This window comes from Heterodontus francisci, chromosome 48 (genome assembly GCF_036365525.1).
Source record: "Heterodontus francisci isolate sHetFra1 chromosome 48, sHetFra1.hap1, whole genome shotgun sequence".
In the NCBI taxonomy this organism is placed as follows: Eukaryota; Metazoa; Chordata; class Chondrichthyes; order Heterodontiformes; family Heterodontidae; genus Heterodontus; species Heterodontus francisci.
Window position 1 is genome coordinate 2,093,706 of NC_090418.1, and position 16,470 is coordinate 2,110,175.

A 16,470-nucleotide genomic window follows, 5' to 3' on the forward strand; every position below is an offset into this window, starting at 1 on the left:
CTGACTGTGCTCCCTGTGGCCCGTACAGGCCCTTGCGAAGAAAGTCTACACCCTCTACTCACTGGCCGTGCAGCAACTGTCCAAGCAGGATCACTACGACTTCGGTCTGCGAGCTCTCACCTCTCTGCTCCGCTATGCTGGCAAGAAGCGGCGGGACAAGCCTCAGCTTACTGATGAGGAGGTAAGAACACAGCGGGCAGTCTCTGAGCTGAGGGTCTGCAGTGAATCTCCTCACTGATGAGGAGGTAAGAATAGAGCAAGTAGATTTGGAACTGGACAGTTAGACACTGGAGAAGGTGCAGACAAGATTGATACCGGAACTGAGAGGTTATAACTATCAGGAAAGAGAAGGCTGAGGGATGGCCTGATAGAGATCTTTAAAATTATAAAAAAAATTTGATAGGATAGTTGTGTAGAAGATGTTTCCATTTGTAGGGCGAGACTAAAGCTAGGAGCCATAAATATGGTTGCTAATAGATCCAATCGGGAATTCAGGAGAAATGTCTTTCCTCAGAGAGTGGTGAGAATGTGGAACTCACCACTACAGGGGGTGATTGAGGTGAATAACGTAGATGCATTTAGGGAGAAGCTGGATAAATACATGAGGAGAAAGCAATAGAAAGATATGTTGTTAGATATGTTGGGATGAAGAAGGATGGGAGGAGGCTTTTGTGGAGCACAAACACTGGCACTGATTCATTGGGCTGAATGACCTGTTACAGCACTGTAAATTCAAGAGCCATTTAAATGCTGTGAGGAATCCTGCAGATTTTTTCTAATGATGAGGTAAGCCTATACTGGGGTTTGCTTGTCTGTGATTATCTTGTGATTGAGTGTTTCTGTTGTTACCTAGATCCTCCTATTGTCCATGAAAGATATGAATATGGCCAAGCTAACCTCCATTGACCTTCCACTGTTTTGTGCCATTGTCCAGGACCTGTTCCCTGGGGTGGAAACCCCAGTCTTGGATTACGGAAAGGTAGGCAGATCCTCAGAGTGCTGGTGGTCATTTTTGAGTCACTACTTCAAGTATTATTTAAAGGAAGTGGCCCAGAAACATTTCAGATGCTAAAGGGTCCTCGATGCCACCAATATGGCAGGCAAGAAGTGCACACTCATTATAAGCCAGAAGTGTGCCATTCGTCATATTGGTAAAGGCAAACAAATAGGAGTGCAGTGCCCACAGCTGAAACAGGTGACATCCCTTTGCATATGCAAACAAAGGAGCCTAATACCTGTTTGAGGCCCTCATTGTGAGATTGGTTTGAGATGAGGCAGCAGGTGCTGGCTACGCTCAGGAAAAGCAGGCTTACACGTACACTACATTTTCCAATTCTTTCGCTGGACTGCAGTTCCAGAAGGGAACAGTCCTTGGGTTTTATGAGTTAGTGAGTGTCAGCAAGCTATGTAGCCAAACCTGGTTATGTCTGCACTCAGTGTCCAGCAGGGCTCAGTGGATAATGGTTAGGAGTGTGAATTCTGCCTGACTATCTCCCTTCTCAAGCCCAAGGGACGCCAATGCTGATTGCATTATCCGCAATACACACCGCCCTCCCCCGCCACCCCCGACCCTACCAATTGCATGAGCCAACTGGGGAGCACAGGAATATTGAATAAACTGAACTGCAGTACGATTTGTCTTTCTTGCTCACTTTTTTTGACACAGCTTAAGGATGCTATTGAGACAGAGCTGACTGAAACGGGGTACAAGGTGACTGAGTTCACTGTGGCAAAAGTGATTCAGCTGCATGAGACCAAGAGCTCCCGGCACTCCGTCATGATTGTGGGCAAAACGGGCAGTGGCAAGACTGTAGTGTGGCGGACGTTACAGGGGGCCTTGTCAGCCCTCCATAGGAGTGGTGAAGCCAATTACAATCTTGTCAAGGTTAGTAAAGGGAAAGGAATCAGGTAACCTAATTGCTTGCTTCAACAGGTCGTTTCCACGTTGCTCAGTTTTGCCTTGGATTGGGGAGGGGGAGGGAGAGGGGGACGGTAGAAGGAGGGAGGGTTCGGGTGGGAGAGGGGGCGAGAAAGGGGAGACAGGGAGAACAGGATGGAGTGCAGTGCTGCTCCTCCCCCCTCAGCCATGCTTAATTTGGAGGGAGGAGTGAGCCTTGGGAATCCTATGCTTTTCAAATCCATAATTACCCAAGCTCATTTCTAAAGGGTAGGTCATTTCTCAGAACTGCCTCTTTGTAATCAGGATGTGCTGATCTTGAACATGGACACTAAGAAGAGCAGCAGCAACATGTCAGATGCTAAGCCAGAAAATCAGCTGGTTGGCAACTCCCATCCCAAGTACCAACCAAGTGCCATTCAGATTATGTCCCGGTGTTTTACAGAATAACTCCTAGAATTACGTAGAACTTACAGAAGCAAGCTATTAGGCCCAACAGGTGTGCTGGTGTATACACTCCATGTGAGCCCCTTCCCTCCCTCCCTATGTATCTCACCCCATCAGTGTAAACTTCTTACTGCTTTATGGAGATTCCATCGTCAGTTGGCTGGCATGCTGGGCTGCATTAAGCTATGTCATGAAGCAGTGCGATGGGAGTTTGGTGCCAATGATCCCTCATGATCCCCCAGTGAGTCTCAGCTTTGCCCCCAAGCGCATTGGTCAAGCAGATCAGGCGCCAGCAGTCTACTGGGGCTACACCCTAGTGCAGCAGCAGTAGGATCATGGTCAGAGGGCTGGGAACAGCATGGTGTGATGCTGCAAAATGAAAAGAATTAGTTGTTGCTGGAAATTAAAAGGTTGACGAGCTTTCTCTCATTGATTTTATTAATAGCATGGGATTTAAAGAGTCATTCAGAAGTGGGCTGGAAACACTTTGGAAAGAGAGTTAGATAGTTGCTCCAGAACAACAACTTGTATTTATATCGCAGTTTTAGTGTAGCAAAACATTCCAAGGCACTTCACAGTAGTGTTATAAAGCAAAATTTGACACCGAGCAACACATTAGAGCAGGTGACCAAAAGCTTGGTCAAAGAGGTAGGTTTTAAGGAGTGCCTTAAAGGAGGAGAGAGAAGTGGTGAGGTTTAGGGAGGAAATTCGGGTTCAGAGCCTTTGCAGCTGAGGCATGGTCTTCAGTGGTGGAGTGACTAAAATTGAGGATGCTCAAGAGGTGAGAATTAGAGGAGTGCAGATACCTCGGAGTTTCTGGAGCTGGATGAGATTAGAGGTGGGGAGGGGCATGGCCATGGAAGGATTTGAAAAGAAGGATGAGAATTTTAAAAATTGAGATATAGGAGCATTAAAGGATACAGGGTGGTGCAGGAGAGTGGGATTAGACTAGGTGGTTTATGTGAAGAGAAACATTAGAACAGACTTGATGGGCCAAATGGCCTGTTGTGTAGCAGTCTACAATTTTAAAATGTATCTGGGAGAAGGTTATTCTAATACGAAATGCTCTTTTCTTTTAGAACTTTGACATTTTCTTTGCAATAATGTCTCCTGTTCTGAGCTATTGCCCTCTCCCTTTGCTGATCAGTTCTTTTCTGTTTTGACCTCTGACCTTGTGGCTTTGCGGGCAGGACTATCCTTTGAACCCGAAAGCAGTGTCGCTGGGTGAGCTGTATGGCGAGTATGATCTATCAACAAATGAATGGACGGATGGTGTGCTTTCCAGTCTTATGAGGAACGCCTGTGCAGGTACATTGATGCAGTTAAAAACAGCACAGCATGGAACTGTATGTATCCCAGTTAACATAGGCAACTTCCATTATACAGGTGGACACAGGAATTTCATATCATAGAATGATATAGCACAGAAAGGACCCATTTGGCCCATCGTGCCAATGCCAGCTCTTTGAAAGAGCTATCTAATTAGTCCCGCTCCCCCTGCTCTTTCCCCACAACCCTGCAAATTTTTCCCCCTTCGTGTATTTATCCATTTCCCTTTTGAAAGTTACTATTGAACCTGCTTCCAACGCTCTTTCAGGCAGCGCATTCCAGATCACAACAAGTAACAAAAAAAATTCTACTCATCTCCACCTCTGGTTCTTTTGCCAATTATCTTAAATCAGTGTCCCTCTGGTTACTAACTTTCCTGCTGATGTGGTGAAAGGCATTATATAAATGCAAGCTCTTTTCTTTCTATTCTGAAAGTATTGTGGTTTATATTTTCTCCTGTTTTCTGGTGCTGAAGCTGCTCCATCCCCTCCTCCTCAATTTAACCACCATTCCATGTTTTAAACATTCAGTAGCAGGACTATAAATCAAAGCAACTCCAGGGAATGTAGAGTTAGGAATAAGTGAATGAAGACATGAGCATGCAGCATGGGTGCCCAGAGGGGATATGACATCTAATTTACAGGAACTGTAGATCATGGAGATTCATGGTGTTTGTCCTCAGCGGGTTGCTGTAGGGTCCCATATGTCTTGCAGTTTCTGAAGGTAGGGCATTGCTACAAGCTGGACACCTCGTAACTGAGCAATTGTACATTGCAGTGTTATTGGCAAAGAATTGCAGGCATTTCTCATCTCATAATGAAAGTTCTGCAGATTATTCTGCTCACAGTAGAGATAGAAATAGAGACAGTTTCAGGCCCTGAAATGGGAAGGGGAACTTGTCAGCAATAAATGCGATTAAAGGAGCCTATTAAAGGAGTAGCCTGGGAACTGAATTGCCCTGTAAACCTTTATTCAACGATAGAGAAAGATATGACGGATGCAGTAATGTCAGGCGAGAATGCTGCTAATTTTAAAAATTCTGAGTTTGTATCACACCATTTATTTAATTCATTCTCGGGATGTGAGTGTTGCTGGGACTTATTACCTATTTATCACCCTTAGAAGCTGGTGGTGCACCTCCTTCATAAGCTTTGGCCAGTGTCAGGCAGCCCTGTTTGATCAGTGAGCTGACCGTGCCTGTAGCTCCCTTTCAGCAATTGTCACAAACACTCACATAAAGTGAACCCCTCAGCTCAGAATATGTTACTGTAGCTTTATATGCCAGACTTGTGCAGCTCACAAAGCACAGTCTGCAAGGCTGATCTCTAACGTTAGCTGATTGAAAACTAATGAGGAGTTAACTGGAGAACCTTGCGTGCTGCCCCCTTGGAAACATAAGTGAGAGGCAGGTGCACAGAAATATGTAAGGCCTAAACAGCATGGGAAGGAAAAGTGTGGAACCAGTTCAGGATGCACGGTAAAAGTAGAAGGAGTTACAACCTCAAATCGATAAAAGACAATATTGAGATGAATGTCACAAAGTTTAATTAACAAATGGAACGGAATCTGGTAGGGCAGAAAAAAAGAGAAAGACTCACATTTCTATAGCTCCTTTCACAACTTCAGGGTGTCCCAAAGCAGCTTTACATCCAATGACATACTTTTTGAAGTGCAGTCACTGCAGCAGCCAATTTGCACACAGCAAGCTCCTGCAAGCAGCCATGTGTTAACGACCAGATAATTTTTATTCCTTGTGATGTTGATTGAGGGATAAATATTGGCCAAGGACATCAGGGAGAACTCACCTGCTTTTATTCAAGATATTGACATGTGACCTTTTACATACACCTGAGAGACAGACAGGATTAACATCTCGTCTGAAAAATGGCACCTCTGACAGTACAGCTCTCTGTCAGTGCTGCCCACTCCAAAGGTGCATCGCTCCCTCAGTACTGCCCCCTTTGACGGTGCAGCACTCCCTCAGTACTGTCCCCTCCCATAGTGCAGCGCACCCTCAGTGCTGATCCTCCAACAGTGCAGTGCACTGTCAGCACTGACCTTCTGACAGTGCAGCACTCCCACAGTACTGACCCTCCGACAGTACGGTGCTCCCTCAGTACTGAACTGCCAACAGTGCAGCGCTCCATCAGTACTGACCCTCCGACAGTGCAGCACTCACTCAGTACTGAACCTCCGATAGTGCTGCGTTCCCTCAATACTGAGCCTCCGATAGTGCTGCGTTCCCTCAATACTGACCCTCTGACAGTGCTGCGCTCCCTCAGCACTGACCCTCTGACAGTGCTGCGCTCCCTCAGCACTGACCCTCTGACAGTGCTGCGCTCCCTTAGCACTGACCCTCTGACAGTGCTGCGCCCCCTCAGCACTGCACTGGGAGTTTCAGCCAAGATTTTATGCTTGAATTTCTGGAGTAGGACTTCAATTCAGTGCCTTACTGTGGGGTGACTGATTTGTTCCCAAATGATTAGCTTCCTGTTACTGAGTCAGTATTGTATGGTCAGGTTATCATTTGGTTTTATATTTCACATGGACTGTAGAAAAACATTGAGCTGGTTAATCTCCCATTTTTGATGAAATCATTTGTGGCTCAGAAACTGAATTATTTATTTAATTTCCAGCAATCGGTCAGGCGGTCTCATACAATTAATCATTTATCCTCGCCTTGACTTGCACAGCTGGTCCCTGGCTTAATTTTGGAACAACACATTATGTGTTGCAGGCACAGTGTGAGGGAGCCAACACAAAAATAGAGCCTCCAACATTTAATGAATTTATTTCTCCCTCCACCTGTTTGTTTAATTTGGCCAGTGGGATGGGCTGAATCACTCAATTAATTATTTATTTTCATGTTGATCTCGTGCGGCTGGGACCTTGTTTAATTTTATACTGCACGCTCAATGTAAGGGCATTCATGCAACCAGCATATAGCAGCTTTGTTTAATCAATCTGTACCTGCAACACAGCCATTGTCTAACCTTCAACTAGTCGGTTATGTGTCTCTACGTACCATATTCTCATATTGAGCACCATTCTTAGGAACTGTATTCTAAAAGCAGGTTGTGTTGATCAGGAGCAACGAAATAGAATATGAAGAGTTTCATGAAATGATATAGCACAGAAGGAGGCCATTTGGCCCATCATGTCTGTCCTGGCTCTGAAGTACCATCCAATTAGTCCCACTCTCCCTGTTCTTTCCCCATAGCCCTGCAAATTTTTCCCCTTCAAGGATTTATCCAATTCTCTTTTGAAAGTTACTATTGAATCTGTTTCCACTGCCCTTTCAGGCCGCGCATACCAGATCCCTTGGTACTTTTGTAAGTTCCTAACTTGACCAGCTCAGGTAAAGGTTCCGATTACTGAGAGAAAACTGAACCTGGGAGATGGGCTTGGGAGCACCAGCCTGGGGGTAAGTCACAAGGTAGATATGATAGGTTAGGTTTACTGCTCAAGCCCCACCTAGCTTGGAGACACAGCCAGGAGGACTCAGACAGCTGTGTATTAGGTTTGCAGTAAAGGCCTGCTACCCGACCCGAACCCGACAGGACCTGACATGTGTCGGGTTCAGGTCGCTCATCCAGGACCGGCTTTTGGGCTCGGGTTGGGTTGGACCGGGACCAGGTCGCGCCAGGTCCAGGTTGGCCCAGGTCCAGTTTGGACACACACAGTAAGTATTGCATTTTGCTCTGCTGGTAAGCGTCAAAAGTTGAAAAGCCTATCTGAGCTGGGAGTCCGGGATGTCAAGGAGGGAAACTCTGACTCTGCGCAGTGAGCAAGTGACCATCTCTCTGACGTCATCACACTCATGCTGCAGCTTCCTGCAGATTTTGAGTCGCAAGGTTGGTAAAGTGAACATTCTGGTGGTCAGGTCGGGTTCGGGTTGGGTAGGGCTCGGGAAAAAATGGAGGGACTCGGGCTGGGTAGGGCTCGGGTCCGATGTGGTTCTGTCGGGTTTGGGTCGATTTTTTTTCCCTGACCTGAACAGGCCTTTAGTTTGCAACAGAAAAATTCAACATGATAGCGCATTACTGTAAGGAGCGCATGCATACAGAAGACTTAATATACTTGTATAGCGATAGTTACATTTCAGTGCAGATAAAACAGTTTTGCTTCTGTAAAGAGAAAGAATAAGCTGATGTTTCAATGTAGACCCATCATCAAATTGCAAACTGGAATCTCGAAGATGAGCAAACCCTTTCTACAACTGAATAGACCAAAGAGGGTAAAACGACAGGTAAAAGTGATGACATTTCAGTATTTCTTGCACCATTGAAAGATCATTTTAAAACAGCTAGATTAGACACAAGTCTGTCTGCATTTAAAAGGCATGACACCTGAGGCTCAATTCAAGTTCCTTTGCGCACACTGCAGTGCTCTAGAAGGATCCTCAGTTTCTACCAGTTTGTCTGCATTTTGTCATGCAGGCCCCCACCTGCCGAGCATGAAGCATATTAATTTTGCCGCATGGACATTAAATTTCAAATTGTTGTTGAAGTGAAGAAAGGGCTTGCTTTAAAAAATTGCCAGATCTTGGCTGAAAAGACATTTGCGTTTTAACAGACAGTGCTTGGAAAGCAAAAAGGACCATTCCCTGACACATTCAAGCCACAATGGACTTTTGATCACCAGCTTGCATTCCAGGTTGAATGCTAAGATGGCTGAATACACAAACATGGTGAAACCAGCTCATCACATGACTAACCTGTTAGGCAACCTGAGTTTTTTGAATTTATACAAACAGTTTGGGCAGAAAGCAGATTGCTCCTGGACTGAGAAGATCTTTCCTGGCTGGCCCGTCACATCCTCCCCATCTGCCTGCTCCCATCTCTTTCTCACGGAACTTCGAATCCACTGGAGACACATGAACCCCAAGAGAGAAAAGTCTCCTACATTGAACAAAGTTCAAGAAGAATATTGGGCCCAATGAAAATCAGGATCTCCCTACAATAAAGGACACTACAGTGATCTCTAAGAACCATAACACAAAAACTCTTCAGATAATGCCTCAAACATTTCCACTTTATTTTTATTCTGCTCTTTTCTGTCTCTATTTGCATGTGTGTATCACATATGCATGCTAGCGTGGGCGCACCGCGTATCAGTAGGCGTTTAATAAATTCCAACTTTTCCTTTTTAAACCTAAGAAAGCCTGTTTGTGCTGGCTTCTTTGCCTTATAATTGAAATGCAGTAAACAAGGATTCACAAAGGGGAGCTAAAAACACAGTGTGTTTAAAATTAAACCCTGTTACGGTAAGACCAGGTGAAGGCTGAAAGGGAACCCTAGACCCCTTTCTCACCTGATCGTAACAGCGAAAAGCTGAGAGAAAGGTGCCAGGTTAGGTCCATGATCCATGTAAAGTTCAGGCGAGGTAATACAGTTAGTCTTCGTATTCTGAAGTAGCATCAGCCAGTGCTACTTCAGAATACGAAGACTAACTGTATTACTGGCATCAGCCAGTGCTGATGCTGCCTACTCTTATCCAGTGGCTGCTGCTGGAGTGTGAGCATGTGCGTATTTGTGTGTTTATTGGGAGTAGAACAAAGCAGTATGGCCAGCAACATCCAGTTGGCTAAAAGAGGGCACTGTGGGGATGAGAATCATCATCTTCTCTTCTTTGGCCTCCTTGTCTCGGGAGACATTGGGTAAGTACCTGCAGGTGGTCAGTGGTTTGTGGAGCAGCGCCTGGAGATGAGAAATGTGGGGATGAGAATAGGGCATTAAAAACCATGGACAAAAGACTCTGTTTCTGGTCTTGATAACTTCGCTTCAATCCAAGGTCTGGAGGAAGAAATTTACATGTATTTGCCAATCTACAGAGATCTCCCTCAGGAATTATACTGTAAAGGACATGAAGAGTGTGCTGATTTATAGATCACATCCCCAGGGAGACCCTGAGCAGCAGCTTTAAAGGGACAGACCATGCTAAAACAAAGCTCCATCTTACAGCTAAACGCCATGACCGTGCTGTAGACCACACAGAGCAAAGCAGGGAGGATCCTGACTAGATAATAAATATCACCACGAAACTATCAAAGTCCGACAGTGCTAAAATCACACTTTGAAAACTCATAATGAGAAGGAAGCACATTTCCAGATTAATTATATCAAAAACCTAGTGACAGGGTTAAGGAAAATCCCAAAGCCTTTTATTCATATATAAGGAGCAAGAGGGTAACTAGAGAAAGGATTGGCCCACTCAAGGACAAAGGAGGAAAGTTATGCGTGGAGTCAGAGAAAATGGGTGAGATTCTAAACGAGTACTTTGCATCGGTATTCACCGAGGAGAGGGACATGATGGATGTTGAGGTTAGGGACAGATGTTTGATTACTCTCGGTCAAGTCGGCATAAGGAGGGAGGAAGTGTTGGGTATTCTAAAAGGCATTAAGGTGGACAAGTCCCCAGGTCCAGATGGGATCTATCCCAGGTTACTGTGGGAAGCGAGAGAGGAAATAGTTGGGGCCTTAACAGATATCTTTGCAGCATCCTTAAACACGGGTGAGGTCCCGGAGGACTGGAGAATTTCTAATGTTGTCCCCTTGTTTAAGAAGGGTAGCAGGGATAATCCAGGTAATTATAGACGGGTGAGCCTGACGTCAGTGGTAGGGAAGCTGCTGGAGAAGATACTGAGGGATAGGATCTATTCCCATCTGGAAGAAAATGGGCTTATCAGTGATAGGCAACATGGTTTTGTGCAGGGAAAGTCATGTCTTACCAACTTAATAGAATTCTTTGAGGAAGTGACAAAGTTGATTGATGAGGGAAGGGCTGTAGATGTCGTATACATGGACTTCAGTAAGGCGTTTGATAAGGTTCCCCATGGTAGGCTGATGGAGAAAGTGAAGGCGCATGGGGTCCAAGGTGTACTAGCTAGATGGATAATGAACTGGCTGGGCAACAGGAGACAGAGAGTAGCAGTGGAAGGGAGTTTCTCAAAATGGAGACGTGTGACCAGTGATGTTCCACAGGGATCCATGCTGGGACCACTGTTGTTTGTGATATACATAAATGATTTGGAGGAAAGTATAGGTGGTCTGATTAGCAAGTTTGCAGACGACACTAAGATTGGTGGAGTAGCAGATCGTGAAGGGGACTGTCAGAGAATACAGCAGAATATAGATAGATTGGAGAGTTGGGCAGAGAAATGGCAGATGGAGTTCAATCAGGGCAAATGCGAGGTGATGCATTTTGGAAGATCCAATTCAAGAGTGAACTATACAGTAAATGGAAAAGTCCTGGGGAAAATTGATGTACAGAGAGATTTGGGTGTTCAGGTCCATTGTTCCCTGAAGGTGGCAACGCAGGTCAATGGAGTGGTCAAGAAGGCATACGGCATGCTTTCCTTCATCGGACGGGGTATTGAGTACAAGAGTTGGCAGGTCATGTTACAGTTGTATAGGACTTTGGTTTGGCCACATTTGGAATACTGCGTGCAGTTCTGGTCGCCACATTACCAAAAGGATGTGGATGCTTTGGAGAGGGTGCAGAGGAGGTTCACCAGGATGTTGCCTGGTATGGAGGGCGCTAGCTATGAAGAGAGGTTGAGTAGATTAGGATTATTTTCATTAGAAAGATGGAGGTTGAGGGGGGACCTGATTGAGGTGTACAAAATCATGAAAGGTATAGACAGGGTGGATAGCAAGAAGCTTTTTCCCAGAGTGGGGGATTCAATTACAAGGGGACACGAGTTCAAAGTGAAAGGGGAAAAGTTTAGGGGGGTATGCGTGGAAAGTTCTTTACGCAGAGGGTGGTGGGTGCCTGGAACGCATTGCCAGCGGAGGTGGTAGTCGCGGGCACGATAGCGTCTTTTAAGATGTATCTAGACAGATACATGAATGGGCAGGAAGTAAAGAGATACAGACCCTTAGAAAATAGGCGTCAGGTTTAGATCGAGGATTTGGATCGGCGTAGGCTCGGAGGGCCGAAGGGCCTGTTCATAGAACATAGAACATAGAAAATACAGCACAGAACAGGCCCTTCGGCCCACGATGTTGTGCCGATCCTTTGTCCTCTGTCAAGGACAATTTAATCTATACCCCATCATTCTCCTTTATCCATATACCTATCTAAAAGCCGTTTGAAAGTCCCTAAAGTTTCTGACTCAACAACTTACCCAGGCAAGGCATTCCATGCCCCGACCACTCTCTGGGTAAAGAACCTTCCCCTGACATCCCCCCTATATCTCCCACCCTTCACCTTAAATTTATGACCCCTTGTAACGCTTTGCTCCACCCGGGGAAAAAGTTTCTGACTGTCTACCCTATCTATTCCCCTGATCATCTTATAAACCTCTATCATGTCACCCCTCATCCTTCTCCGTTCTAACGAGAAGAGGCCTAGAATGTTCAGCCTTTCCTCGTAAGACTTATTCTCCATTCCAGGCAACATCCTGGTAAATCTCCTCTGCACCCTCTCCAAGGCTTCCACATCCTTCCTAAAATGAGGCGACCAGAACTGCACACAGTACTCCAAATGAGGCCTTACCAAGGTCCTGTACAGCTGCATCATCACCTCACGGCTCTTAAATTCAATCCCTCTGCCAATGAACGCTAACACCCCATATGCCTTCTTCACAGCCCTATCCACTTGAGTTGCAACTTTCAACGATCTATGCACATAGACCCCAAGGTCTCTCTGCTCCTCCACATGCCCAAGAACCCTACCGTTAACCCAGTATTTTGCATTCGTGTTTGTCCTTCCAAAATGGACGACCTCACACTTTTCAGGGTTAAACTCCATCTGCCACTTTTCAGCCCAGCACTGCAACCTATCCAAGTCCCTTTGCAGACGACAATAGCCCTCCTCGGTATCCACAACTCCACCAACCTTTGTATCATCTGCAAATTTACTGACCCACCCTTCGACTTCCTCATCCAAGTCGTTAATAAAAATCACAAACAGGAGAGGACCCAGAACTGATCCCTGTGGCACGCCACTGGTAACTGGGCTCCAGCCTGTGCTGTAATTTTCTTTGTTCTTTGACTTGAGATGCACCTCAATACAGGTCTTGAACTGAGCAAGAGGTGACTTGCTGACTGAGATTGCTGTGTTTCAGTGCTTACATCAGTGCAGATCTGCCTTGTATTAATTATTTGTGGTCATATCTATTGGGTCTTGAGTTGCCGATTGAACAGAACCTTTTCTGCATTGGCAGATGAGAAGCCAGATGAGAAGTGGATCCTGTTTGACGGACCTGTAGACACACTCTGGATTGAGAGCATGAACTCAGTCATGGATGACAACAAGGTGCTGACACTGATCAATGGGGAGCGGATATCTATGCCGGATCAGGTAAGCACAATCAAAGAAAGCTTCTGTGAAAAATAGAGGCCTTGGATTTTTATCCCTGTGCAACTGATGCCCATGACATGACAGAAGCAGAGAATGCCAAGGTTTAGAGTTTAGTTCTCCCTTTCATGCCCCAGCCCACCCCCCAACCCATCCAGAAAGAGTGGGACAGTGAGGTCAAGCACATTTTGCCACCCTGTCGAATACAGAGTTGAGATTCGTTTATCTAATTGTGGTTACTTTAAATGACCAAACAAGAACAGGGCCTGCTGGATGGTATCCATCGACTCTTGTTGGAACGTGTGTGTTTATGGATCTTTGGGTGGAGGTAAGATTGGCCTTGGCTCCGATCAAGCCTAGCTCTAATGCCTTCCCAGCCCACCCATGACCATGCTCACTCACGCACGAGGGGAGAGCATGTACTTCAGCATACAACAGAAGTTGAACCTGGGACTTGCTGGACTGTGTGCCTCAGAAGGAAGTGCTTTTGCCCAGTGGCCCACTAAAGATGATTCATAATAAGACAGCTGAGTTGTTTGATGGCATGTTTTGACCCTTCCCAGGTTTCACTGCTTTTTGAGGTGGAAAATCTAGCTGTGGCCTCCCCTGCTACCGTGTCTCGCTGCGGAATGGTTTACAATGACTACTCGGACCTGGGGTGGAAACCATACGTTGAGTCCTGGCTGAACAAACGATCCAAGGTAACCTTTATAACACACTATGGGAGAAGCCAGAAGATTGTGGTCCCAGGTGTCGCTGAGGCCCCCTTCACAAACACAAGGGAACTTCTATTGAAGGATAGTGTTCTGACTGACCGCTCAAGACAAAGCCCCCAATCAAAATATATGATTCCGATTGTGGTGGGAGAAATGCACTGTTGATTCAATCCTGCCCCTCCACAGATCGCCTAACATATCATTTTTAAACTTTCCAAATTAAAGAAAACCACAGGCAAATTGACCAAACACCAACCCCCAAATGAGGTTAACCAAACCAGGTGTCTTTAGATCAACAACTTAACTGTTTAATTAGAGAACTAAATTCTTAAATGCTACTAAGATATAAACAACATTTAAAATAGAAAAAATTAGTGTCCTTGCAGATTTGCACTCCTGCCAAAGTGGAATCTTCCAATGTGGAACAGTGCAAGGTTGCTTGAAGCCCTCACAGCCATCCGATGGGGGGGAAAAAAATGTCCAACATCCAAAATTTCATCTTCTATTTCGTTGAGCGATGACCTCAGCTGATCAACAGCTCGCAAACATTTTAATGAATCAATTTGGCTTTAGAATTTTGAGGGATAAAAGATTGTCACAGGCTAACTTCCTTTCCTTCAGTTTAAATTATCAGAGATCTCTCTGTTCCATTCATGCTGGTCCAGCTGTCTGTTTGTGTCAAAAGCCAGTTTTTTAGCTAGTTTCAAATGTCAATTGGCAACATTGTATCTCGTGTCCTTGGTCATGAGTGGCTGTATCCTGGGGCAACCAGAATACACTCTTTGAATCACAGTCCCTGGAGCTTGTTGCCTTAAAGCAGTACTGATCCTTTTCCAGCCTTATAGGCACACCACATACTTCCTGGGAAAAAAAAGCTACAGGATCGTAACAATAGGCATGTCAGTCTGATACTTTGGAGGCTTGATGAGCGTTCTGAGACCTTGCCTGGTATAAATTCCATAACATGTCCTAGCCCTTCCCCCATTTTTTAACTGAATTTGAACTCCCTTTAAAAAAAAATTGGAAATGATCAAAAGCTGGTTTCAGTAAAAGTGGCCATTAAGCTATAATTGTGTCGTAAAAACCCAAATGGTTCATTAATGACCTTTAGGGAAGGAAACCTGTCATCCTTACCCGATCTGGGCCCATACCTGACTCCAGTCCCAATCCAGTGGTTGACTCTTAACTGCCCCCCAAAGGGGCCCAGCAAGCCACTCAGTCATATCAAACTGCAACAGGCAACTCGCCACGACCTTCTCGGGGCAACTAAGGATAAGGCAATAAGGCAACGCTCACATCCCGAGGATGAATATGTAAAAAATCACTGGCCACTGGAATTGTAATGGATGAAAGATCACAGGCCTAGAGTGCGCAGTAGCAATGTGTGCAGGGAGTGTGGAAGCAGAAAATCTTTCCTTTTGTGTCATGGAGCAACTCTCAGAATGGAATAAATAATTTCTCACTGATGTTCCTAGCTGGAGATGGGCATGATTTAGGAACATGGAAAGGTAGGCCATTCAACCCATTGAGACTGTTCCACCATTCAATGAGACCATACCTGATCTGTAGCCCAGCTCCATTTACCTGCCTCTGCTTCATATTCCTGAAACCCTTACTTAACAACCACGTTGTTCAACTAAGGTATTTCTGGGCACAGGAGTAAGAAATAACACTACAAAGGTTGCAACTGAATATTAGTGTTATTGCACCAACACTTAAGACACTCCTATCAAATTTCACTTCGTCACTTAAAAGTAAATGGCTGAACATTTCCATTAAACTGAACTTTCTGTCCTGTAGTGAATAGATCGAGAGTAAGCATTAGAGGGTGCCTCTTCTGTTTGGGGAATTTCACATACAGCTCTTACCTCATTCATGCATTAATACCCATCTTACAACAGCACCTGAGGAATGTACTGCAAGCACGATTGGAAAATCTACACCTAGAAAACGAAAATCTTTAGAAATGGGGAGAAGACCATCGGGCTAAAGAATCTTGCCAATTTTTAAAGTTTATGAATTCACTATTCACAGCAAACAGGCTAGTTTGCACCAGCAACCGCCCCCACTGCATGGCCCCCACCTCGTGCACTTAAAAAAAGAAACAGCATCAGCCCATTTCGGATTTTTACACTGTTCTTTATTCTGTACAACCCTCTTTCCATACTTCTAACAGTTTTACCAAGGTTCCTGTTCTCAATTTGCAGGATGAGCAGGAGCATCTTCAGGAAATGTTTCAGAAAAATGTTAAGAAAATACTGCAGTTCAAGAAACATCACTGCAAGGAGCTGATTCCAATTGCTGAACACTCTGGAGTGGTCTCTCTATGCAACCTATATGAGACCTTGGCAACAGCGGAGAATGGGGTAATTCAATAACTGAGTATGACATAAGGCAGCAATTGTACCAATATATTGAATAAGATGTACCAGGAGTGGGATACAGGCTGGAACCCAATTGAGGCATTGGATGGGTATATATGTAGCAATTTTGTGTGAATTCAATCTCCTTGTGTGGAGCTTCACCTGATAGGAGCACATATCAGAAATTCTAGTATTCACTCCCCAGAGTTTTCCATGAATTAACATTAATGCATAGTCAATAGTGAGAGATGAGTTTAACCTACCTACCTTGAAAAAGTATCTGGACAAACATAGTATAAGCACAATAGGAAAATCTACATTTATCCCTTTTTTACTGGCAGGAAAAGCTGCCATAGTATGAAGTCATAAAAAATTCCCCCATAGAATAACGGAGTTACAGGCTGGAATTTAATTG

The 16,470-nt window shown here is 45.0% G+C and overlaps 1 protein-coding gene across 1 annotated transcript in view; it reads left to right on the forward strand.

Annotated features, from left to right (window-relative positions):
- dnah2 (dynein, axonemal, heavy chain 2) overlaps positions 1 to 16,470 on the forward strand; it is a 178,845-nt gene that overhangs the window by 92,273 nt on the left and 70,102 nt on the right. The window contains exons 40-46 of the mRNA XM_068023578.1: positions 29 to 181; positions 854 to 979; positions 1,667 to 1,885; positions 3,535 to 3,652; positions 12,843 to 12,979; positions 13,540 to 13,677; positions 15,900 to 16,058. Coding sequence (XP_067879679.1) covers positions 29 to 181; positions 854 to 979; positions 1,667 to 1,885; positions 3,535 to 3,652; positions 12,843 to 12,979; positions 13,540 to 13,677; positions 15,900 to 16,058 — 1,050 coding nt within the window. The remainder of the gene's footprint in view (positions 1 to 28; positions 182 to 853; positions 980 to 1,666; positions 1,886 to 3,534; positions 3,653 to 12,842; positions 12,980 to 13,539; positions 13,678 to 15,899; positions 16,059 to 16,470) is intronic.